This window comes from Enhydra lutris, unplaced genomic scaffold (genome assembly GCF_002288905.1).
Source record: "Enhydra lutris kenyoni isolate GAN:26980312 unplaced genomic scaffold, ASM228890v2 scaffoldscaffold12, whole genome shotgun sequence".
In the NCBI taxonomy this organism is placed as follows: Eukaryota; Metazoa; Chordata; class Mammalia; order Carnivora; family Mustelidae; genus Enhydra; species Enhydra lutris.
In genome coordinates, this window is record NW_019154096.1 from 22,555,081 (window position 1) to 22,582,658 (window position 27,578).

The 27,578-nt window shown below is 35.6% G+C and overlaps 1 protein-coding gene across 3 annotated transcripts in view; it reads right to left on the reverse strand.

Moving 5' to 3' along the window:
- LOC111144758 (HECT and RLD domain containing E3 ubiquitin protein ligase 4) overlaps nucleotides 1–27,578 on the reverse strand; it is a 122,997-nt gene that overhangs the window by 16,526 nt on the left and 78,893 nt on the right. For 2 of the 3 annotated variants that reach the window (XM_022499201.1, XM_022499202.1), the window contains 4 exons: nucleotides 24,129–24,248; nucleotides 14,185–14,283; nucleotides 12,478–12,645; nucleotides 12,105–12,248 (listed from right to left, as the gene is read on the reverse strand). In XM_022499201.1, the coding sequence (XP_022354909.1) occupies nucleotides 12,105–12,248; nucleotides 12,478–12,645; nucleotides 14,185–14,283; nucleotides 24,129–24,248 (531 nt within the window). Of the gene's footprint in view, nucleotides 1–12,104; nucleotides 12,249–12,477; nucleotides 12,646–14,184; nucleotides 14,284–16,459; nucleotides 16,484–24,128; nucleotides 24,249–27,578 lie in introns of all 3 variants that reach the window. The other variant, XM_022499200.1, reaches the window with a different exon arrangement.

The following is a 27,578-nucleotide window of genomic DNA, read 5'->3' on the forward strand; positions in this document are numbered from 1 at the left end:
GCGCCCCCTTCTGCACATATTTTTGTCCACAGTTTGGAATATTTGCTTAAGAAAAATTCTGCTTTGTAAGAAGATTTTAGAAGTCAAATGACAGTTAAGCATACCTCAAAACTTTTTGTTCACACCTATTCCAATTTACTCTGACATTTGTAGTCTAGGAAAATGTCTATCTTTCCACATTTTCATCTGTATACAAACAAACACGCATTTCTACTTGAGTTAAAAAAACGAAAAACTTGGGGCGCCTGGGTAGCTCAGTCACTTAAGCACCCAACTCCTGATTTCAGTTCAGGTCAAGATCTTAGGGTTCTGATAGTCCCCCCTCCATCAGGCTCCACGCTGGGTGGGAAGACTGCTTAAGATTCTTTCTCTCACTCTGTCCCTCCCCAAACCCCCCCCAAAAAGAAAAAAACTTGTTTTAGTATATATTTTTTATCTATTAGTGATACTGAAAATGAGGGATTTGTGTGTAATTGTGAAATGCCTCTTTGTATTCTTGGCCCATTTACCTTTCAGGGGCCAGTGTTATCTTTCTTTGGTGCAAAAAAAGACGATTTTATTACAGCACGGATCCGTGGGCAGAAAGAGCTGCTGCCGCTAGTATTTTCTTATATATATTTATATTTGAATTCTTCATATACCAGGAGTTAATATTACCCTGTGTCATATTTGTTAAATATATTCCAGACTGCTATATGCTTTTTAATAATCTTGCTTTTGTTATGCATAATTGTCACATTTTTCCCCAGTGATCAAATCTTTTTCCTCTGTGATGTCCTATACTGTGTTTAAGTTTAGAAAGTCCTTTTTAAACAGGGCAGATTGAATAACGTGTTAGTTAATCTCTCTTCCTCCTGAAATCCCTGTAAATGAGAATAAAGGAATAAAAATGATATATACCCACAAGAAAAAAAGAATAGAGGATGGTTTTAATATTAAAGAGATGTTAATATTTTTAAATTTTTGAAAAGTAAGACAGATGGCTGGTACCTGATTCAGTAAAGCAAAAGAAACTTAAACAGCAGATTGCTAAGAGAAAAGCCAACGAGAAGCTAATTTGTACTTCAGGCTGAAGAACTGGAAGTACCAAAGAAATAACTTTAAAGTCAAGTAGCTAAGCTAGCTCATTTGGTAAAACCTAAGACTCTGAAAGTCAGAGGTACTCAGGTAGGCTTAAAACTAGAACAAGTGGCAAAAAGTCCCTTGCTTTTCTGGAAAGGATGAGCCAAAGTGGCTCTGGATTCTCAAACAAGTGATACATTTAAAACAAAGGGATCAAAGGGTTCAAGGAGATAAAGAGGTACAAACCTCTAGTCACAGGGATATAAACTGCAGCATACAGAATATAGTCAATAATGTTTTAAATAACTTTATATAGTGACAGATGATAACTACACTTACCACAACGAGCACTCCATATTGTACGTACATGCCAAATCACTATGTTATATACCTGAAACTAAGGTCAACTATTCTTCAATTAAAAACGTAATTTAAAAAATTAAAATGTAAAATACACACACAAAAAACAAGATGATCAAATGAAGGTATGTATAGTTAACAATGAGAATCCTACCCTCCCTTTCCAGTGTTCAGAACACTACCAGAACACTGGCAATCGAAGAGTAAAAAACACAAAGAGTGAAAAATTATATATGTTGACATTTGAGGGTTCCCTCTTCAAGTGCCCATATCTAATCATTCTATGAATGGGGACTTTAAATCATAATATGTATGCCCACAGGCACTGGGTGGTTCAGTTAATTAAACATCTGACTCTTGATCTCAGGGTTTTGAGTTCAAGCACAGTGTGGGGTTCCATGCTGGGCATTGAGGGGTTCCATGCTGGGCACTGAGCCTACTTGGGGAAAAAAGAAAAAAATATATATGCACATCTAAGTAGCTTTTCAGTGTCACATTCTTAAAAATGTGAACAAAAAGTCAAGGGTCAGGGGCGCCTGGGTGTCTCAGTGGGTTAAAGCCTCTGCCTTCGGCTTGGGTCATGATCTCGTGGTCCTGGGATCAAGCCCCACATCGGGCTCTCTGCTTGGCAGGGAGTCTGCTTCCCCCTCTGTCTCTGCCTGCCTGCCTCCTGCCTGCTTGTGATCTCTGTCAAATAAATAAATAAAATCTTAAAAAAAAAAAAAAAGTCAAGGGTCAGAAGAAAAAGAAGAAATAAAAGAAACCTGGAGGTTATAATTGGTATGGTGGGGGAAAAAAAAACCAAAAAACTGTCAAACAACAATAAAAAAAATGCCCCAAATTCAACAAAGTTTATGAGGCATGAAAAAAAAAAGATACACGGCCCATTCATAGGAAAAAAAGAAATCCCATAAATTGTTGAGAAATCCCAGACATTGAATTTACTAGATGGAAGATTTTAAATAAACTGTTTCATTTCATTTTTTAAAAAAAGATTTTATTTATTTATTTGAGAGAGAAGGAGAGAGCATAAGCAGGGGGAGCCACAGAGAGAGGAAAAGCAGGCTCCCTCTGATCAGGAAGCCCTGACAGTGGGCTTGATCCCAGGACCCTGAGATCATGACCTGAGCGGAAGGCAGACACTTCACTGACTGAGCCACCCAGGTGCCTCTAAATCAACTCTTTTAAATATGCTCAAATAGCTAAAGGAGACCATAGGGGCAGGGGGTGGGAGAAGAGAACAGAACAGTAATGTCTTATCAAATAGAGACTATAATAAAGAGATAGAAATTATGGAAAAGAAGCAAGCAAAAATTCTGGAGCTGAAAAGTACAGTAACTGAAACAATTCACTGGAGGCGTTTAAGAGATTTGAGCAGGCAGAAAAAAGAATCCACAAACTTGAAAGTATGTCAGTTGAGATTAACTACTTTGTAGAACAGCAGCAAGAAAAAGGAATGAAGAAATATGAAGAAAGCCTACTGTGGGATACCATCAAGTGCACCATTATACAAGCAGCAAAGGGCCACAAGGAGAGGGGGAAAAAGAGAAAGAACCTTTGAAGAAATGGTTGAAAACTTCCTAATTCTGATAAAAGACACAAATCTAACACCCAAGCAGCTCAACAAACTCCAGCTATGACAAACTTGAGATCCACATTAAGACACATTTAAATCTAAGAGTTGAAAGTTAATTATGACAAGTACTGAAAGCAGGAAAAGAGAAGCAACTCACCACACAGTAGGGCTCTTCAATAAGACTAAGAGCTGATTTCTAATTAGAAGCCATGCATGCCAAAAGGCAGTGGGATGACATATTTAAAGGGCTGAAAGAAAAAACTTCCAATCAAGAATTTTATATCCAGGAACTCTCATATTAAAAAAACAAACAAATGAACAAACAAACTGAGTTTGCTGCTACTAGACCTTCCTTACAAGAAATGCTAAAGTCCATCAGCTGAAAGGAAAGGATGCTGCACAGTAACTTAAAGTCATACAAAGAAATAAAGAACTCTGCTAAAGGTAGCTACACAGGTAAATATAAAAGCTAATATTATAGTATTTTTGATTTATAACTTTTTTCCTGTACAAGGTTCAAAACTCAAATGTATAAAATAATTACAAATCTACATTAATAGGCACACAATGTATAAAGCTGTAAAGTGTGACAATAACAAAGAGAAAGGAACAGAGCTGTTCTAGGAACAGTTTCTGTACACTACTAAAGTTTATATTAATTCAAACTAGACTGTTGTAAATTTAAGGAGTTAACTGTAACCCTCAGAGCAAGAACTAAGGAAATAACAGATCTCTCTCTTGTTCTCTCTCAAATAAATAAAATATTAAAAAAATATATTTTATTTATTTAACAGAGATCACAAGTAGGCAGAGAGGCAGCAGAGAGGTGGGGAGGCAGGCTCCCTGCTAAGCAGAGAGCCCAATGCAGGGCTCGATCCCAGGACCCTGAGACCATAACCTGAGCCGAAAGCAGAGGCTTTAAACCACTGAGCCACCCAGGCACCCCTCAAATAAATAAAATCTTTAAAAACAAACACACAAACAAGCAAACAACTTGAAATGTAAATGAATTAAATTCCGTAATCAAAAGGCAGAGACTGGCAGAAAGGATTTTTTTTTTTTAAAGATTTTATTTATTTGACAGAGAGAGATCACAAGTGGGCAGAGAGGCAAGCAGAGAGAGAGAGAGAGAGAGAGAGGAGGAAGCAGGCTCCCCGCAGAGCAGAGAGCCCGATGTGGGACTCGATCCCAGGACCCTGAGATCATGACCTGAGCCGAAGGCAGAGGCTTAACCACTGAGCCACCCAGGTGCCCCGGCAGAAAGGATTTTTAAAAAACAAAGCCCTGTTCAATGATAGCTGGTCCCTAATTTATAATGTTTGACATGATTTTTTGGTTTTACAGTGGTGCAAAAGAGATCTGCACCAGTAGAAATCATACTTCAAATTTTAAATTTTGCTCTTCTCCTGGGCTAGCAATATGCAGTATGATAATCTTGTGATGTTGAGCAGAGACAGTAAGTCACAGCTCCCAGTCAGCCATGCAATCATGAGGGTAAACAAATAATACACTTAAAATCCTTGTGCTTATACAACCATTTTATTTTTTCACTTTCAGTATAGTATTCAATAAATTAGGTGTGATATTCAACACTTGGTTATAAAATAGGCTTAGTGTTAGATGATTTTACCCAACTGTAGGCTAATATAAATGTTCTAAGCATTTTTTTAAAGATTGTATTTATTTGAGAGACAGAGCATGAGCAGGAGGAAAGGGGCAGAAGGAGAGGGAGAAGCAGACTCCCACTGAGCAGGGAGCCCAACGCAGGGCTCAATCCCAAGACCCTGGGATCATGACCTGAGCCAAAGGCAGACACTTAAACTAACTGAGCCACCCAAGTGCTTCTGTACTGAGCATATTTAATGTAGGCTAGGCTAAGATATAATGTTCAACAGGTTAGGTGTAGTCAATGCCATGTTGACTTATAAAATTTCCAACTTACAATGGGTCTACTGGAACATAACCCCATTGTAAGTCTAGGAATATCTGCATATGCTGTCTATAAACCTCACTCTAAATCCAAAGACACTAGATTGAAAGTGAAAGTTTGAAGAAATGATATGCCTAGTAAATAATAACCAAAATAGAGCTGAGTGGCTATACTAATATGAGACAAAAATAGACTTTAAATCAAAAAGCGTCAATTTTTCAAGAAGATATAACATTTAAAAACATCTACATACCTAACAATATAGCTTCAAAATATATGAAGTAAAAACTGACGCAATTAAAGGGAAAAATACAGTTCTAAAATAATAGGTGGAAGCTTCAATATCCCACTTTCAATAAAAGATATGACAATCAGACGATCAATAAGGAAATAGAGAACTTGAAAAATACTATAAAACAACCATACCTAATTGCTATAGAACATTCCATTCCACAACAAGAGAATACACACTTAAGTGCATGTGGAACATTTTCCAGGAGAGAACATATGTTAGGTCAAAAACTAAGTCTCAATAAATTTAAAGAGATTAAAATCATGAAAAGTATATTTTCAGACTCCAAGAATAAAACTAGAAATCAACAATAAGTTGATTGGCTCAGTGGCTCAGTGGGTTTAGCTTTCGCCGTTGGCTCAGGTCATGATCCCAGGGTCCTGGGATCCAGCCCCACGTCCGGCTCCCCGTTCAAGTGGAGAGCCTGCTTCTCCCTCTCCTTCTGCTGTGCCCCCTGCTTGTGCTCTCTCACTTGCTTGCTCTATCAAATGAATAAATAAAATATTTAAAAAAATAGAAACCAACAACAAAGAAATATGGAGACAGGGCACCTGGCTGGCTCATTTGGAGAAGTATGCAATTCTTGATCTCAGGGTTGTGGGTTTGACCCTCATGTAGGGTGCAGAGATTACTTAAAAATAAACGCATTTAAAAAAAAAAAAAAAAAAGGAGGGGTGCCTGGGTGGCTTAGTCGTTAAGGTCTGCCTTCGGCTCAGGTCATGATCCCAAGGTTCTGGGATCAAGTCCTGCATCGGGCTCCCTGCTCAGCGGGAAGCCTGCTTCTTTCTTTCCCACTCCCCCTGCTTGGGTTCCCTCTTTCACTGTCTCTCTCTGGTAAATAAAATCTTAAAAAAAAAAAAATGGAGAATTCAAAGATGTGAAAATCAACACATTTTTAAACAACCAATGGGTCAAAGAAGGTATCATAACAGAAAAACTTAAAAGATACAGTGAAATCAGTATTCAAAGGGAAATTTATCATTATAAACATATATATTGAAAAAAAAAAAAGTACCTCAAATCAATAACCGAATTTTATAACCTAAGCAACTATAAAAAGAAGAGCAAACTAAACCCAGAGCTAGTAGAGGGAGATTATTAATGAAGATTAAAGTGGAGATAAATAAAACATAGAATAGAAAAACAATGAATACAGAGAAGCAATAAAACCAAAGTTGATTCTTTTAAAGGATCAACAAAACTAACAAATCTTTAGCAGAATAACCAAGAAAAAAAGACTCACATTACTAAAATCAAAACTGAAATTGGGGACATTCCTATTGTCCTTACAGAAATAAAAAGGACTGTAAGAGAATACCATGAACAATCATATGACAACAAAATAGGCATTCTAGATGAATTAGATGAATTCCTAGAAACATACAAACTACCATGCTGACACCTGAAAATCTAAAACAAACAAACAAAATCCCCCAAGGAAAAAAACCTATAACAAGAAACTGAATCACTTATCAAAAAACTTCGAGGGGCGCATGGGTGGCTTCGTCGGTTAAACATCTGCCTTCAGCTTAGGTCATGATCTTGGGGTCCCTTCTGCCTTTGCTCCCTCTTAAATAAATGAATAAAATCTTTTAAAAACTCCTCAAAATAAAAAACCTTCCAAAAGGGCACCTGTATAGCTCAGCTGATTGAAAGTCCAACTCTTGGTTTCATCTCAGAGTCATGGGACTGAGCCCCATGTGGGTCTCCATGTTCAGTGGGGAGTCTGTTTGGGATTCTCTCCTCTCCCTCCACCTCTCCCTCTGTGCACATGTTCTCTTTCTCTTTCAAGTAAATAAAATCTTACAAAACAAAAAAAAACCCTTCCAACAAAGAAAAGTCTAGGACCAGATTCTACCCAAACATTTAAAGAATAAGTAACAGCAATTTTTCCTCTTCCAACAAATGGAAGAGGGAACACAAGAAATAGAAGATGAGGGAACATTTTCTAACTCATCTGTGAGGTCCAAACTACCATGACACCAAAGACAGACATAGGCATCACAAACACCAAAAAGAAAACTATAACCAGTATCCTTAACAAATAAGGATGGAAAAATCATCAACAGAATACAAGTAAACTAAATGGATTATATACCATGACCAAGTGCGCTTTATCTCCAGAATACAAGGTGGGTCAACATAAGAAAATGTACCAATGTAATACATCACATTAATCGAAATGAAGGAAGGAAACCACAGCTCATCTTGAAGCAGAAAAAGCATCTGATAAAATCCCACTCTCTTTCATGATAACTGATAAATAAGGAAGAGAATTTCCTTAACATGATCAAAGGAATTTATGAAAAATTAAGAGCTAATATCCAACTCAGATCAGGAACAAGAAAAGCATGTCTACTCTTACCACTTGTATTTGACAGTGTACTGGAAGTTCTAGAATTAGGCAAGAAAAAGAAATAAAAGTATCTAAATTAGAGGGAAAGAAGTAAAATTAAATCTATTACATTTGTGGATGTCATTATCTCAAAGAAAGAAAATCCTAAAGAATCCACAAAACCCCTATTAGAGCTGATAAATGAATTCAGCAAAGTTGTATGATACAAGATCAACATACAAAAAGCAGTTGTATTTCTATACCTCAGCAATGAACAAACCAAAAATATAATTTATAAAAAGTTTAATTTATGACAGCATCAAAAAGAACAAAATGTTTATTCAAGAACAAATTCATCAAATCTTTAATGACCTTTTTTGAAAAAAAGGACAAGCTAGCCATAAAAATTCATACAAAATTGCAATGGACCCCTAATAATCAAAACAATCTTGAATGAGAAGAACAAAGTGGAAGGACTCATATTCTAATTTCAAAACCTACTACAAAGTTACAGTAAATAAAACAGTGTGGTACTAGTGTAAGGACAGACATTTATATCACTTAAGAGTCCAGAAATAAATCCGTACCTCTCAGTCAATTAATTTTCAACAGGGGTACTAAGACTATTCAATTAGGCAAGAATAGTCTAACAAACAATGGTGGGAAAACTAGTTATTCACATGCAAAGAATGAAGCTGAATTCTTACCACACAGCATAGACAAAAATGAACTCAAAACAGATCAAAGACCTGTAACAGTAAGCTATATGACTCTTAGAAGAAAATTCAGGGGTTATAGTCAATGGTTTCTTAGTTATGACATCAAAAGCAAAACAAAAGGAAAAAAACAGATAAATAAGACTTCAACAAAATTTAAAACTTTGTGTGTCAAAAGGTATTACCAAGAAAGTGAAAAGACGACCCATAAAATGGGAGAATATTTGCAAATCATACATTTGCTAAGAATTTAGTATCCAGAATATATAAAGACTCTTAAAACTGAACAGCAAAAAGACAATCTAATTTAAAAATGAGCAGGACTTAAAAAGACATTTTGCTAAAGAATATAACAAATGGCCAAACAAGCACATTACTAGCCATTAGGGAAATGCAATTCAACACCACAATGAGATGCCACTTCATATTCACTATACTAATAAGATATAAATAAATATATTTTTGAAATATATTGGAAAACAGTTTGGTGATTTCTTAAAAAGTCAAACTGAATTATAACATGATCCAGCAATTCCACTCCTAGGTATACATCCAAACTAACTGCAAACAGTTTGCAAACAAAAACTTGTATATAGATGTTCATAGCAGTATTAGTCATAACATTTTACCAAAAGAGCTAAAACAACAGAAGTGTTTATCGATTAATAAAAGATAAACAAAATATAGTATATATCCATACAAATTAGTATTATTCAGCTACAAAATGGAATGAAGTAAGTACTGATACATGGTACAGCATGGATGAACCTTGGAAACATGCTAAGTAAAAGAAGCTAGCCACAAAGGCCACATCTTATACAACTCCATTTATAGCAAATATCAAGAACAGTCAAGTCCAGGGGCACCTAGGTGGCTCAGTGGGTTAAGCCTCTGCCTTCGGCTCAGGTCATGATCCCAGGGTCCTGGGATCGAGCCCTGCATTGGGCTCTCTGCTCAGTAGGGAGCCTGCTTCCCCCGCAACCCCGCCTGCCTTGTGATCCATCCCCGTCCCCATCATATAAATAAATAAAATCTTAAAAAAAAAAAAAAAAAAGAATACACAAGTCTATAAGACAGATAGTAGAGTAGTGGTTGTCAGGGGCTGGAGGGAGACAGCAATGGAGAGTAACCACTTAATGTGTACAAGTTTCCTGTTGAGGTGATGAAATATTCTGGAACTATCTGTGGTGATGGTTGCACAACAATGTGTGAATGTACTAAATGCCACTGAATTGTACATTAAAAAAACTCCTAAAATGGTCAATTTTTGTTATATGAGTTTTACCTCGTTAAGAAATATTTATAAGAACATATGGCCCTCTGCCTTCTCCCTCTCCTTGTCAGGACTGAGCTTTTAGCTAATACAACTACTCTGAAGTAATGGCTCAGCAGGTCTGGAGCTGAGCTTTTAAAAGATTTTATTTATTTATTTGACAGACGGAGATCACAAGTAGGCAGAGAGGCAGGCAGAGAGAGAGGGGGAAGCAGGCCCTCTGCCAAGCAGAGAGCCCAATGCGGGGCTCGATCCCAGGACCCTGAGATCATGACCTGAGCGGAAGGCAGAGGCTCAACCCCCTGAGCCACCAGCCACCCTGGAGCTGAGCTTTTAGCCAGTATAGGAAGAAGACTGACTATTATGTAGGGTAAACTGAGTAAATATCTTGAAGATGCTAGCTATGAACTTTCTGTTTTAAGTCACATAAAATAGAAACGGAGGCTAGAGTAAGTTCAATGACGTTTGCACAGAGTTAGAAGTATCAAGGGGTGCGTGTGGGTGGCTCAGTTAGTTAAGCGTATGCCTTCAGCTCTGGTCATGATCTCAGGGTCCTGGGATCGAGCCCTGCATCAGGCTCCCTGCTCAGCAGGGGGTCGCTTCTCCTACTCCCTCTCCCTCTGCTCCTCCCTCACTCATGCACACTTTCTCTCAAATAAATAAAATCATAAAAAAAAAATTAGAGGTATCAGTATGATCTTGTGTCTGAAAACCATATATATGTTGGACACCATGAGATGTGTACATGTACGTATACATATTTACAGCTCCTAGTTCTGTCTGCTGAGAATCTGAAAGCAATGACTCCCTGGTAGTAGTGAGTATACTTAGCATCCAGAGTGTGATTTCTAAATACCACTTCCACCCGAAGAAGTCAGGGCTTTTAAGGAGAAATGGCTAATACCAAGGCTGGGGTAAACACAAGAAGAGCCTGGAACGTTTGTTGTACTAAATGTAAAGAATTAATTAAGGAAAAATAGGGACATGTCAAAAGTACACATGAGAGGAACCAGTTCAACAGGACTTCCATTGGTCAAAACAAGATAAAACTGAAAAGTCTTACAAAGATCCGTGATAAAGCTTGCTAAGACTGCCGCTCCCCTGGTTTCAAAACAATACCCCTCTGTAGAACGGAATAAAGGCCCACAGAACTCTTTGTGTTCCTACAAGGACAGGCCTCCATCTTATGTACCCTCTCAAGTTCTATATGCCACATCATTAACAAACTACCCTAAGAGACCAAGCCAAGGAGACTGTAATTCAATCAGATTGTCCACCTACTGGGACAACTGGGTGGCTTAGTCGGTTAAGTGTCTGCCTTTGGGTCAGGTCATGATCCCAGCGTCCTGGGATTGAGCCCCATGTCAGGTTCCCTGCTCGGCGGGAAGTCTGCTTCTCCCTCTGTCTGCACTGCTCCCCCCAACCCCTGCTTGTGCTCTCTCTCTCTCTCAAATAAATAAATAAAATTTATAAAAACAAAACAAACTCTCCAACCTATAGAGCTCTCCCTAGACAAAGATGGGATAATATGAGCATCAATAAAGATAATAACTACAATGGACTAAAAACATCAAAAATATTAAATCCATGAATAAATAATATTTGAAAACAAGACTAGAAAACAAATGGGTCACCACTGAATTATGCCAATGAACAGATTTATTCTTCTGCAAAATTAGCAACTGAAGTAAGAGAATCCTACCCCATATGAATTACACTACTAAAGAACCAAATAGTAGATGCAGGTATATTTATCTATATAGAAGTATCCAAGCCAATAAAATGAAAAAGAAATTAAAGAGTAGCACCATTTTTACAACCTAATAAATTAATGAATGTAGGCATTGATCATCAATGACTGCTAACATCACAAAGGACAGTGAGCCTCCTGAAACAATGAATAAATAACACAACAAGGCTTTTTAGAACCAATAGTAAATATTCTATTCAAATTTCTTTCCACTCATTCTCTAACTGAACCATCTCCCAAGGGTAGCAAACTTGCTCTATAAGGGAACAGAGGGTAAATATTCAGGCTTTGTTGATCATAGGGTCTTTGTCTTAACTACTCAACTCTGCCTCTTCCAGTTGTAGCTAGAAAGCAGCCATGAACAACAGGCAGATGAACGGACATGACTTTCTCTACAAGAACATGTGTGGAGAAGAACTTATCTTATGGACTATAATTTGCTGAGTAGTTACCTCTGCCCTAAATGATAAGGTAGAGAAATCAATGACTGCTAATAATTAATTTTTCCCAGAAGAAAAGTTTATCTGGTAATTATTATTTAATCCTCAAATCTCAATCAGCAGAAGGAAAGGTCATCGTCACTCTCAGGCTGACTACTCCTTTAACTTATTTTGCTAATCTGAAATGTGTCAGAGGTATTAAGGTGTTCTGATGACTCTGAGTCCAAAAGTTTGTAATTTTTCAAACTGTAATAAAGCAAATCTCTGAATGTTAGGAATCTAGTAATTTTTATTTACTGAGTCAACTTGACACATGTAGGTATATATACATAGGAATATACACAGAATAATTTAGACAGTTGGACCTCACCTTATCAGAAAACCAAATGAGCCTGGAATCTTCGTAATACCTAAACATGCCATACTTAGGATCCAACAATTCCCTCATGATGAGCAAGAAAAATTCTTTGCGTACTCCTCCTGCATCAACAGCATCTTCTCCAACAAATATAACCTAAAACAGCATAATGTAAACACTGAATGTAAAGAAATGGAGGTATATTCTGAAGAGCTGAGAGACCGTAACATGTAATTTATTAACAATAAATGCTCAGCAATTAACAGTTTTAAAAAACTTAGAAGTTTTATTAAGTTTCAAAGATACTTATAAAACTTAATTTTTTGGAACTATTAACTGCTGAGCATATATTGTAATATGTATGTATTAGAAAACGTCAAATTACCTTGAGTGGCTTTTTGTAGTCTATATTCTTTGTTTTCCTAAGGACTTCCATTGCATCTCCTACAATATTTTCTCTACGCACGACTAGAATTAAGCAGGGATTCACAGATTCAATCACTGGGAGAAAAAGAGAGGAGACATTCTGTCTGTGGGCCTGGTCAATAGCCATCTAGAAAACAAAAGATTAAAATTTTAATAGCGATGCTACAAAGAAACTAATGTGACTGGGTAAGCTAACTTCTACCTATTGAATATAATCCTGTATGTATAATTTCTATAATAGTAGCTATACTACTGAATTCACAGACCACCTAACACAGTTACCTAGTAGAGCAAGTGCTTAATAAAACTGTATTCTCAGCATAAAGTGTCCTTTTGAATGTGTTTATACTGAAGTATAACTAATGATACCATTAAGCAAACACGGAAATATAATATGATAAATCTGAACACTGCTATTTCTCAAAAAATAACTGGGATGAAGAGAGAAGAAAAAGAAAACAGCATTAAAACAACCTCCAATGATTACAAGGAATAGCCTGGCTAAGTAGTATTACAGAGATTCATCTAGAAGAGTGATCGCCACATGTGCTCACAAACCAAGCATTTGGCCTTCACCATCTAAAACCTTTGGTTTTTTCCCTATGTTTTTTCCTGTGTTCTTGTTCTAACATGGAATATACTATATATTAAAAGCACGAGGCAATTATTGTTTTAACAATAACCATCAAAAAACTGCTTTGCCAGCTGTTAGTATAAACCCTACAAAAATACTTATTTCTTGTGTTGATAAAAATGGATACAAGCACATCTCTAAAATTCCCCCAGTATTTACGATTTAAATATCTGGAGGCATTTAAAATACTAAATGCATTTATTTTAAGGAATGAAAATAATTATCAAAATTGGGCGGGGGAATAATTTTTCAAAGCATTTTTAGAATATTAAGTGCTCAAGGTTTCTTCCCAATCTTCTCTTAGTCCTTAGCTTCTACAGTCTGATACTCTATACCAGAAAATAGAACTCAAAAACTTTTTAATTTACAGGCTCAAAAGATAAAGCAAATCTACTGTAGCTCTCAAAGTCATAATATAAATCAGTTATAAAAATCCTCACTATAAATGAAAAAATGTTCAACATAAAACAGAGCACATGGGAGGAGAAAGGGGAAGGAGGAGCAGGAGATGACCAATCTTAGGAAAATGCCTTATTTATAACTAAAAACTTTCTTCAAGGAAACTTTGTATCCTCCCCTAACAAGTGATCAAATGTCTCTTATTTTACATCATCTCACCTCTAGTTACTCCCATCTTTTTTACCAAGTATATAAATATGGAATATATAATGAAGCAAGATTTGAAACAAGTCAATGTTTATCAAGTAAAATAGTAAAACTGTTTACAAAGGTTGCATATTTTTATAATAAAAAAGGCTTATACTTTTTACATATAAAATGATTAAAGGCTAAACTATTCTATTTTCATTTAAATATATAGAAGTAGCTCTCATAAGAATATCCGTATCACATGCAACAGTCCTCTTTAGAAGGTACCAAAGGTACTTTGCAAAAAGCCAGACCCCACTGAGGTACAGAATGTCCCAAGGATTACTGACAGTAGCAAACTTAAAATATTTACTTTAAAAAACCTTATAGAAATAATTCAAAAACCATTCTCAATCAGATTAGTATTAAACTAATACTAATTACCTGCATCTGTAACACTGCATCTGTTTGTAACAGAGTAGTTTTTGCTTGGGCATCAAATACAAATGGATATGTGCAGATTGTAACAGGGATATCTGCCAACTGGAAATAAAAAATTAACATATTAGTACAAATTGATATGTGATTTTTTTTTGTAGGTACTGTCATTTCTTTTAAAGCTGATCACATTCTTGGTTTATTCACTTAATTGCTGCTCAGGAATTATAAATAAAACATACTTCTTACTTCCAAATATGGAATGTTTACTGATAATCAGATGAGGCACTGGAATAACCCCAATTCCCAACCAATAACCTGATTTTAGGAGGGAATTGTATACTTAAAAGTCCATACAATTGTAAATTACAAGTATCTCCTGTTTAGCATATACTAACTCCGAGATTCAGTGAGTTAGATTGCAAATATATTCTAAAACTGGGGACTTCTAGGGCATCTAGGTGGGTTAGTTGGTTAGGTGTCTGACTCTTGATTTCAGCTCAGGTCATGACCTCAGGATTTTGAGATGCAGCCCCCTATCAGGCTCCATGCTGGTATGGAGCCTGCTTAAGATTCGCTTTCTCCTTCTTTTCCTCTCACTCTCTTCTCCACCCTCTTAAGAATAAAAATAAAATAAAATTAGGGGCTCCTATGTTAACCCAGTTCTTATATTTTAGGTCTACTCTAGCAACTGAGGCCAGTAATAACAATGTGATTGTCCATTTAACAGATATTTACTGTATGTCATTAGTGTGCCAACAAGTTCAAGAATCTTTCATTCATTCAATCTACAAAGCACAAGTATTATTTTCTCTCAACCTTTAACGCTGAGAAAACTGACCTATTACTGCCATTATCACACATTAATCACTTTACAATTATTCATCCTAGCAAGTAATACAGTGATGACTGACTGCTAAGTATTTTAACAATGCAGAAAAATACAAAGAGCTATGAATTTCCAGCCAGATTCTTACAGTTGGAGAAGGATGTATTCCTACCATGTACCCAACAAGACCATGATTTTGTGTCAGCCCTGAAACAAAGCCCCTTGCTGTAAAGTTTCTGTGAAGACAATATACCATGATACAACCCACTTCTTAAGTGCTTAAGAAGTTCTCTTTATTCTGAATTCACATTTCTATACATTACTATGCATTACTTCCTTTTGTGTTTCAGTCTTCAAGCCTATTCTGAAAATAATACGGTTTCCAGCCCTTCTCCTAAATGCCTTTTTAAAAATGTATTTTATCTAAGTCTCTCTTAACAAAAACAAACAAAATAATCCAATAGGGCCCAATTAGTATAGAATATGATGAGACCATCAACTTTTTGTTGTCAACATATAAGACAGCAGGCTGAGTTATATTAACATTAAATCATCATTCTTCACTGGTTTTCACATGACATTTTCACCCTGATCCTGTATTTGTGTCACTTCCTACTGATGGCAGAAAGTGATTTCACTACTCTGAAACTCAAAAACTACTGAGATGATTTCTAAGGTCCCTTCTGGTTCCAAGTCTATGATTTCATAATCTTTTGTGCTACTTCTGTGTGAAGATGAGGAAGCAAACAATATTAGGCCTATGATATAAAGTTAATTCTAAACGTTTCACTGGTTCAAGTGCTGGGAAAAAAAAAACAAAACAACCCCCCCCAAAAACAGAAGTATGAAAGTATAAAAGAAACATAAAAACAGAAGTATAAAAGTACAAAAGTATATAAAAGAAAGTATAAAAAAAGTATCGAAGTATAAAAGTGTTAAAAAAAAAGGTGGTTTAGGTTTGTTGATAATGTAAACTAAAGTGTTAGAACTTTATATATTAAGATGGCATGTTATACAAAGTGAGGAAGAAGACCATAATGGGTTTAACTTTATAATCATTTTGAGTAGCAATTATAGTTTAAAAACTGAAAATCATTTTAGTTCTGTAATATTAAATATTTTCTACCTTACTGGGTAAGCATTCGTCAGAATTTAAAAGTCTACTTTTCTTATTACAAAGGACACATATTACTTTTATCCTGTAAGACTTTAGGAGGGTAGAAACTATTTTTACACAAATACTGTTGAAATGCATCATAGAGAGATGTAATGTTAACTAAAACAGAGGTTTTACTTTTCTTCAGGAAATTCCTCTGAAATGTTTAATAAGGACAATTCCTATATACTTATTAAAAAATAAAAGCCACATAAAACAGGAACCTTTTGTTCTCCTATCACTTAAGACAAAGCAGAGTATTTCCTACTCTGAACACGAGACTACACCAAACTTACCTCAGTTAATCCATGGTTGACATCCTAAGACAGCAGTGCAGAATATAACAGTAATGAGGAAAGAGCAATGTTAGTGTCCAAATTTAACTATTTCTATTCAAAGTAGCATTTCATATATTTTGCTACAGCAGAATACTAAATTAACAAAGTAGAACAAAATACACCTACAACAAAACTTACCCTTTGCATGTGCACCTTATGTATCTATTATCTATAAAAGTAAGAACTTTGTTTCATGTATCTTGTGGTCATAAACCCATTTGTAGAATTTAGGTAGAACAGGGAAAATAAACCTAAACTTGGTCTTGAAGATGTAATTTTATGTCTCAGTTACTCCACCTGGAAAATGGAGACCTCAGGACTTGATTAATTTTGACAAAATGTTTGAAAAGTCCTTAGTAGATTAAAATGTTACATGTAAACAAAGTGAAGAAAATTAAGCCGTAACTTATTTCAACTAATTCATTTTAGTTTGTGTGTTTCCCCTATAATAAACTGTAAACATTGGTTTAACAGTTGTCAGTGAGTTCTGTGAGAACTTGCAGACAATTACCGAACCTACAGATGGTTTTGGGACCCTCCCCCCACCAAATTGCAATTGGTGCCAGAAGTGAGGGCAGTCTTGTGTGGACTATTCCTTCTAGCTTTGCAGTATGCTAAATGCTCACATGCCTCGGGGGTACCTTTGGAGACTTTAAGATATGAGCAAAGACTTAGTATTCTCTCACTATATTGTGCTAAATAAAACCAAAGCAGTATGAGCATAAGTAAAATATGACTCCATACAAATCCTGTTCTGAGAAAGGTAATTACTGATTAATACTTTCTTCCAAAAAATTCAGAGTACCAAGGTATCACTAGATAAGTGCCCCTACTGGCAGCGTTAACAAGAACATACTTAGAAGCTGTACTGCAGAGAAAGCCTTTTAGATTACACTCCGTTTAATTTGAAACCAACCTGAACATCTGACATTCTTTTATAGTTTATCTGTGGGACATTATAACAGTGCTATTATTACTATGAAAGTCTACACAAGCAAAGAAAAACCTTTCAATATTATCTGACTACCTATAGCCTGCTTGATAACTACTAGATACCAAGACAGTTTATATCATGGGAGATTAATTTTTTTCTTAAGTAAATAATAAAACAATATATATGCACTTTTTTTATTGCTACATGTAAAGAGATAAAGGTGCTATGCCTATCATTATGCACTGGGAAAGTCAATAAGATTGTTAGAATTTATGGTGTTACTAAACCACACTAAAGCAGAACCCAAATTTGACTGTAAGCTGAAAAGGATATAGGAAATAATGAGACATATGGAAAACTTGAGAAAAGAGAAGCTTTTAGGTATCAAGTAGAATGACCGTCTAGGAAAGCAGCATCAAAGGGTAAAACAGATTAAGATCATTATTAGAAACTTTAATTTAAGGGTTAAGGATTTTATACAAAAGCTCAAACATTTTTAAAAAGGTAAATGCAAAAAGAAAAAAAGGTAAATGCTTCAAAAAGCAATGTATGAACTCTTCTGGGAAATAGGAGTTGCAAGGTAGTTGTTACATTAGTTGCAAACCTGATTCAGTCAAAGTAGTATTTCCAAGAGAATTTTAAAAGGAAAACAAAGTCAAGTGGGGGTTGGAGACAGGCTATCATAAAACATGTGAGGTCAATTAAAAGTCTATTGCTAAAAATACGACATATCATTCAGTGTGTGACCTACTATTGGCTCCAAATCTACATCGTCAAGCACTAGTTGTTGGCTGTTTTTAGACGGGAGTCCTAAAAATGGGTCAAGGCTTGCCTAATTTTAGTTACTCAATGTCCTAGAAGCTGGAGAAAGGCTTGAAGCAATGTTCAAAAGTCAGGTTCTCATGGTCTAAAACAGACTTCACTAAGGATGGTTTTAATACCAATGTTTAATGATGGTTCCCGTTGTAGACAAGAAGATGGAGCTCCTTGGCACATTTTAGTTTTGACAAATTACTAATGGCAAAACATTATGCCATTGCTGGTGTCATCTTGATACAACGACATAACACAGGATTACTCTAAGAGGGCATAAAGAGGGGATACTGAAGTTAATGAAGTAATTCCAGTAAAAATGAAAGGTCTTGGTAACTAGATAGAAATAGGATAACTTCTAAAACATGAATGAAGTGGAAATATGTAAACATAATTTGGTAATCCAGTGCATAAGGAGTTAATTGAAGAATTTAGTCAGCAAAATATTAATGCCATTAAAAGTAACAAAGGAGGGCGCCTGGGTGGCTCAGTGGGTTAAGCCTCTGCCTTTGGTTCAGGTCATGATCTCAGGGTCCTGGGATCAAGGCTCGCATCAGGCTCTCTGCTCAGCGGGGAGCCTGCTTCCTCCTCCCTCTCTCTCTCTGCCTCATTCTCTGCCTACTTGTGATCTCTGTCTGTCAAATAAATAAATAAAGTCTTAAAAAAAAAAAAAGTAACAAAGGAGCTTTAAAAAGCAAGGATAACCTTTTGTAGGAAGTATTACAGTTGTAAGGGAGCACAAATGTACTTTTCTTTTTATTAAATGAGAACAAAACTCAAACCCAGAAAGTACGGATGTATCTTTCCCAAGCTGGTTCTCCCCAACTATCATATCAGTCTTTCTAGTTTGCTGGTGAACATGTCACCCTGCTAGTTCACCACTGAACATAGGTATAGTACAACTTTAACGCCATAGAACAAATACAGTGATGATTTATAGATATAGCACAACTAATGTCAAATAAATAAGACTTGTGACTTTATATGTAATGTAGCATCAAAGACTAAAAACTTCAAGTATTTTCATTAGTATCTACTTATATCTGACATGCCTTACATAGCTATACAGTTCTTGAAATAAATGAGTATTTTTAAAAATGCGTAACATGGGGGCGCCTGGGTGGCTCAGTGGGTTAAGCCTCTGCCTTCAGCTCGGGTCATGATCTCAGGGTCCTGGGATCGAGTCCCGCATCGGGCTCTCTGCTCAGCAGGGAGCCTGCTTCCTCCTCTCTCTCTGTCTGCCTCTCTGCCTACTTGTGATCTCTGTCTGTCAAATAAATAAATAAAATCTTTAAAAAAAAAAATGCGTAACATGAAACGTATAGTAATTCAAACTAGCAGACCCAGCATATACCTTTCTATACTTCATTCTAAACCAGTCAATTTTTACTAAATAAATATTGATGATATATATGTACAGTAACTAGAAGTTTAAGAAAGAGAAGAAAAAAGAGCAGAGTTTAGGAGCAACTACTAAAGTATTTTCAACTTAAGCAAAGTTAAAAGAGGGTAAGGAAATACACAACTAAGAACAGTACCTAGAAAGTGGAGAAAAATCAAACAGCAGAAGAGAAAGAGAACCCATGTGCCATTTTACTTTGCCAAGAGATTAACTATAGAGGGAAAAAAACAGAGAAAAGCAAAAGGAATTCAAAAGTTTCATACACCAAAGTCAGCATCGTGAAAAACAAAAAACAGAGATACTTACATAGGATCAAGCAAAAACTTTATAAAAACAAGCAAAAAGAAAGAGGTTAAAAGGGATGGGAAAATGAAAGGGGATGAAGTAAAGTCAGAAGTATCAGCAGTGTAAAAGGACTCTATAAGAAAAGCAAAGAACTTTACAGAATTAGTTTTTAATGCTTAGGGATCAAGGAAGTGTATATCTGCTAGATTCTTAAAATCCTTGACTGGGAAAGAAAAGAAATGGAGGAAAAAAATATCTCAAGATTATTGCATGAAGATAAATATAATACAGGTAAAATAATTTCCTTGCAGTATTTAAAACAGGGTAAATAAATAATACTTAAGGATATATATTCCTTGTAATTCATAGTAATTACATTTTATCAAAGAATATTTTAAGCTTCCACACTGAAGCAATGGATTTCAAGACTATAACTCTTATTTAATAGTGGTATACATGTGTGTACATATACATATATGTGTATGTATGTGTATATACACATGTGTATGTATACTTATGTATATGCACATACATACCATCACAAAATAGCATGTGATTATTTTTAGGATAAATTCTTTAAAATCTTTAACTTAGAGTGTTAATGTGATAGTTCAGCCTAGCATTAAGACTAGTAATGTAAGCATGAATTTTATTAAAAAGACCCAGGAAAAAAAGTCCTTAGAGTTATGTGTAAATATGAAATGTGAAAGTGCTCTGAACTCTCTGAAAGAAGTTTGTGAAATCCAATGTCATAATATAAACTAATGAACTATGTAAGAGTTGCACAAAGACCTTCTTCAAAGTAAATGACACCTTTCTATTCCCAGAGGTAGATTAGAAGAACCCAAATCACAGGCTCTACATTTTGATTTCTAAGATGTGATATTAAACCCACTATGCAAATTAAATAAAGAACAAGCTTTCACTCGTTCTGTCTACAAATGAAGAGAAAAGAAAAGCATATTGTTAAAAGAGTAGACTAACAGAGGGCAATCACCAAGTATAGCAAACATATAATCTGGAGAGAATGAGAAGCAAAGAAGAAAAGCCTGGAAATTGGAAGGTACTCTTCTACTGCCTCCCCCTTAGCAGAAAACAGCAGAGCTGAAATAGCTCCTAAGGAAATTCAATTTGATATCACCACAGCTATATACCATAAGAAGCTTGGATACAGGCCTGCCAAACTTAAAAGTAAACATTCAAACCACAGCTTTTCCACATAACACCAAGATTACTACAAACTAAAAAATGCTATTAGACTGGCATTTGTCCTACTTGCTCAGAATACAAGTAGTTTATGACCTACATACTAGATATAAATTCAGATGGCAAAAGTATCTAATTCATAGTGATACAGGATCATATGACTCTCTAAGACAATGTTTCTCAAACTAGGCTTGCAGATCCCTGAAGAATATAATTTTAGGGGTCTATGAGTGCTCTGGGAGAATTTGTAATTTTGGTGTTTTTAATACCAGTATTTTAAAAAACTGATTTAAAAAATCTAAAATTAGGATAATCCATTTATAATCCCAGTATTACAATGAAACTCCAAGAGTTGCAATGGTAGTAAATGTAATCACACTGGTGCCAAACAGGAAGGATCTCTGTGTCTAGGACTTCATACAGAAATGATGTGCTGGGGCGCCTGAGTGGCTCAGTGGGTTAAAGCCTCTGCCTTCGGCTCAGGTCATGATCCCAGGGTCCTGGGATTGAGCCCCATGTCAGGCTGTCTGCTCAGCAGGGAGCCTGCTTCCTCCTCTCTCTCTGCCTGCCTCTCTGCCTACTTATGATCTCTGTCTACCAAATAAATTGATAAAATCTTAAAAAAAAAAAAAGAAATGTGCTTTGTAAGTGAGGGCTAAATGAATATGACATCTCATTCTAAAAGCAAATGTTTCGCTGTAGTTCAAATAAAGAAAGACAGCAAGATAACATTAGACACCTCAAAATAGAAATGACTGCCAAACAAAGCCTGTGTATAGGCAGCCAGCAACAGCCATTATTTTACCAAGACTTAACTATGTGGCAAGAACTATGTGCCAATCATTGGTATGATCCATATAAAGTGCACTAAGCACTTTATATTCCCTAAGCACTTTATATGCATCATACCAATTAATCTTCTCGTAACTATAAAAGGTAGGTACTGTTATCCCTAATTTACAGAAAAAGAATTAATCATTTCTCCAAGGACACAGAGAGAGTAAATGCTAAGCTTTTACTCTCTGTAAGCTGGGATTTGAATCCAAGTGCTCTTATGTTATACACTACTTTCTCATCATATTTAGGCTGTGAGGTGAGATTCCAGATCATCAAAACAATTATCCTCCACACTAATATTAACTTGATTTTTTAAATCTGTAGTCTTACTTATATAAATTTGTTATGGTTTCAGAGTTCTTTTAAAATCTAAGCAGCCGGAGTTTAGAACTAGTGTAGTGTTTGTACATATTTAAATAAGATGATCATAAACAATGTAAGTGAATGCTGGACTTCTTAGAAATTGTTTTACTTTAAAAGGGGTCCATATATAACTCCAGTTTCAAAAACACTGCTCAAAGACCTAGGGTACCCTACATTGCTTTGTCTGGGCTTATATGCAAAGTCAGGATACTGACACCACGCACCACACCCCCCCACGCCATGCCTTACCATAACACTTCAGATAAAATCCAAGTTCTTGATCCTAATTTACTAAACCCTCCATGATTTGGTGCCTGTCCATTTCTCTGATCCTTTCCCAGAACTCTTCCAACTTCTATATTTTAGACATACTGGCCTCTTCCTATCCTTCAAACATGTCAAGCTTGTTCTCACCTAAGGTCTTTTACTGGATATTCATTTTTTCTTGAAATCCTCTTTGGTTTGATCTTATGTGGTTACTTCTTGTCACTTATATAGCTCATATTTCATCAGACAGGACTTCATCAGACAGACTGATTACTCAATTGCAAGAAATCAACCATAGTCTTTCTTTAATTCTTTTTAGTTCTCGATAGACTGCAAATTATTAGCTAATATATTTGCTTTACTGGATTACTGTCCATCTTTCCCACCAGATTATGAACTACATAAGAACATGGCCCTTATCCATCTGGTTTCTCATGTATTTCCAATGCCTAAATTGAAGCCTGTCACTGGAGGTTCTCAATATTCTCAGTATTTGTTGAATGAACAAATGAGTAGACTTAATCTATCGAAAGGCTACAAATTTGACCTAAACTCAGTGATTCTTGGGGTGAGGGGGATCAACAAGTCTCTCCTCTAATCAAGATGCACATACCTTTTGCTTCCGCAAAAGATGTTCTAGAAGTGACCTGATTTCTACAGATTAGAGTATTCCAAAATGAGCATGCACTAATCACACTGAGATTCTAAAACTACTATACATGTTTGGTGCCTACTACACTTATTCCAGACACTATTAGAAGAACTGGTGAATAAAATCATAGAGTGCCTATCCACAAGGAGCTTGCAGCTGGTGCCTAGCAAGCAATGAAAGACTACTAAGCCTTCTACAACTGCTACGGACACATTGCTTAAATTACCTACTTCATGGGGAAAAAAGTTGGCCTCAAGTATACTATAATGGTTAGCAGCAAATCTGTTTTAGATCTAACTGCCTACCCATTTCTATATTAAAGTTCTGTGTGTCTAAATGAAGCTTTATAAGACTGCTATTATTTTAATGGGGCATTAAGTAGTTATTAGAGACTTAGCCACATGGGAAGGAGTATGTACACATGGGGATTTAGGTCAAAACTTTGAAAATTAAAAACTTATGAAAGTGGGGAAACTGGAACCAATGGTCCTACAATTCTCTTCTGATAATTCTGAGGCACTAATTTCACAACAGTAATATATTCGTAGAGTTCCAGAATCAGGGACTCCAATATTCTCAACGTGAGAGAATTTAGAGGCAACCTCAAGAAAAATAAGTGAAAGTTAAGAATCTGTGTCACATTTGCGTTTTTCTTCAGTTTGGCTGGGCTTTGGTATAAGAGCGGAATGTCTACTTATAAATACCACAGAGTAAGTAGCTATTCCTTTCCAATGTGTTTTTATTTCAAAAATAAGCTTTGAATAAAAGCTCTGAAAAAACTTTGGTGTTTCAAAAACAAGCAATTGTTTCTTTTCTGAGAATAAATGATACATAAAGATGAAATCATAAGATGCAATAGGAAACATACCATTCCATAGGCCTGCTGTTGGACCCAGTTGATATAATCATTCCTTATGTCTATTAATTCTTGTACTTCATGTATGTAAAATTTATCATACTGTATAATCTGTCCCGATTTCTCATTTACCTACAAAAAAAAGTATAAATAAGTTTAACCAGTACCTAATAAAGAGATTAAAAAATGTTTAAACAGAAAAAGTCTTGAGATTTCTTAGCTAATTTTGTCTTTCTATAAAAAAACTTTACTGAGTATCTACTATAGGCAAAACGTTAGTTAAGTGCTATGTGAAACATAAAGAGGTCTAAGATGGAATATATGCATTTAGTACCTCAAAATCTACTAAAAAAAGAAAGATACTTCTATAACCACCACATGAGATATGTACCATTAAAGTATACATGGTATATAAAAACTACAATCTCTAAGAACTTCTGCTTGGGGAATACGAATTAAGTAATAATAAGAATAGCTAATGCTTATTAAGTGTTACTCTGTCCTGACATCTGAATAAAACTAAGAGGTGATATTTGGGTAGGGCACAAAAAAAATGGAGAGAGGGCAAATTACCACCCTAGAAATTACTTACTAATTACAAAGGGAAAAAAAAAATCCTTGCAGTGAAGAGCACTATCTTAACCAAGTGATCAAATCAATCACCACTGATACCGAGACAAATATAATGTTCCTGGTGATAATGCAAAATAGAAATACAGGCATCATCTATGAAGCAGAAAAACGTTTAACCTGAATCTAATCAAGTCTCAATCTAAATTCCAGTTCATAGGTAATACAAGAGGTAGAGGAACAAATTAAACATCATAATAAGGAAATAATAAAATACTCTGATTGTAGGACTTTCATAAGAAGACTGGCCAGGAATCTCCAAACAGTTAAGGGAATGCGATAAAAAAGTGGGGGTTGTTGTAAATTAAGAGACATACAGGGGTTCTGGGCTGGATACAGCAGAGCTCTTAATGTCAGACTAACCTCCTAACAACAACAATTATAAACTCTGGATAATATATATCACCCCAACAATCTGAAAACACTGGAGATCAACCAAAAGTAAGCAGAAACAGGAAAGGACACAATCTTTGAAAGAAGCATGGGTGATATACATTTTGGCCCAAGGCAGTACTTCCAAATCAGCATCAGGGGTAAGGGGGTAAGACCTCAAGCACAAAGCAGCAATTTTACCAGACAGAAGAGGCAAATGTCACAAAGTAAGGCAGCCAATAAGGAAGAAGAATCCCGGAAAGGAATCCAGAGGGTAAAGCCATAAAACTAGCATGCAAAGTACCCCCCACATCTTTTGCTTTTTTTTTTTTTTTTTTAAGCATTTTTATTTATTTGAGAGAGAGAGAGACTAAGCAAGTGAGCAACTAAGTGCCAGCAGGGGGAGGGGTAGAGGGAAAGGGAGCTCAACTCCACCTGGGACTTGATCCCAAGACCCTGGGATCATGACTTCAGCCAAAGGCAATCGCTTAATTGACTGAGCCACCCAGGAGCTCGGCTTTGGCTAACCTCTCAAACTTTGAGGGCACAAGGTGAGACCTGGGTGGGGGGGGAATACAACCCAGCAGAAAGCAGCAACTGGGAGGCTACTCTTAAAGCAGACTTCAAGACAAGCATTTCTGGAGAAAAAAATGCACATTTGATAGGCATAATGATAAAAGGACTGATTTATCAAGAAGTCATATAACAATTCCAAATTATCAGTGCTTCGAAAATACATGAAGGGAAAACTGACAGAATTTGTTGCTAATTTTAACACCCCTCTCTTGGTAAATGATAGAAAAAAAAAAAAAGAAAAAGAAAAAACCACCAAGCACCAAAGATCTAAAAATTTCAACAATCTTGAATTCACCATAATAGAATATTCCACCCAACAACTGTACATAGAATGTTCACTAAAATACTAAAATAAAATATCCTAAGCCACAAAACAAGTCTTAATAAATACATTTAAAAGAATCCAAGGTATAATGAAGTATATTCTCTGACCACAATGGAATTAAATGAAAAGTCAGTAACTAAGATATTTGGAAAATTCTAGCACACTGCAGTCTATACTGTTAACATCTCTAAATTACCCAAAAATGTATCTTGAATCCATCAAAGAGCTAAAGCCATAAGATAATCAAGTAGTCTGAATCCCAAAGATTGACAGATACTTCCAAAGAAAAATCAGAATGCCAGAAATTTTAAATTTCCCAAAAGAAAATTCCAGACTAAGATAGTTTGGTGAATTCTACCTAACATTTAAGGAAGAAATAATACCAATCTTAAACTCAGAAAAGAGAGAATGAGGGATTATTTCTTAATTCATTTTACGAAGTTAGAGTAACCTTGATACTAGAAGTTGATGACAATACAAGAAAAAAAATTATCAGACCAACATCCTTCATGAATACAGACCTAAAACCTTTAATAAAATATTAGCAAATTACGCCCAATAATATATATAAAGCATAACATATAATGCCCAAGTGGAATCCTAGGAATGCAAGGTTGGTGTATCATTCAAATATCAATGAATTTCACTACGTTTCAGGGAAAAAAGTCAGAAAAGAAAAAAAATGGCTTGTTCATCTCAACAGATGCACAGAAAAGCATCTAGCAAAATTCAGGAACTCTTCATAATAAATATTCAGCGCAAAACAGGAATAGATGGGGACTTCTTCAAACAGATAAAGCCCACCTAAAAAACACAAAACACTACTGAAAGCTTTTTTTTTTTTTTTTTTTTAAGATTTATTTATTTATTTATTTATTTGACAGAGAGATCACAAGCAGGCAGAGAGAGAGGAGGAAGCAGGCTCCCTTAGAGAGCAGAGAGCCCGATGCGGGGCTCGATCCCAGGACTCTGAGATCACGACCCGAGCCGAAGGCAGCGGCGTAACCCACTAAGCCACCCAGGCGCCCCTGAATGCTTTCTTTTTAAGATCAGGAACTAGGGAAGGATGTCTACTACACCTACAACCATTAATAGTCAATATCGTAGGTAAGTCTTATTAGTCAATAAGGGAAGAAAATAACATGCTTTCATGTACATAAAAAATCCAAATGAATCTGTAAGAGAATTACTGAAACTAATAAATTAATCTACCAAGGTCACAGGGAATAAGACCAATACACAAAATACAACTGAATTTCTCCATACTACCAATAAACAACTGGAAAATAAAAAAATTAAATTCATTTACAATAACAACAAAATATTTAGGAATAAATTTAACAAAAGATGTTTAAGACCTCAGAACTGCAAAACATTGCTGACAGAAAACAGAGACCCAAATACATAAAGATATATACTTTGTTCACAAATAGTAAGAGACTAATAAGACTCAATAAATGGAAAAAAAAAAAAAAAGAATAAGAAGTAGAAAGAAAAAAGAAATTTGACTCAACTCTAGTTTTTTAAAAAGCAGCAATACAAAAAAATTTTTGGCACAA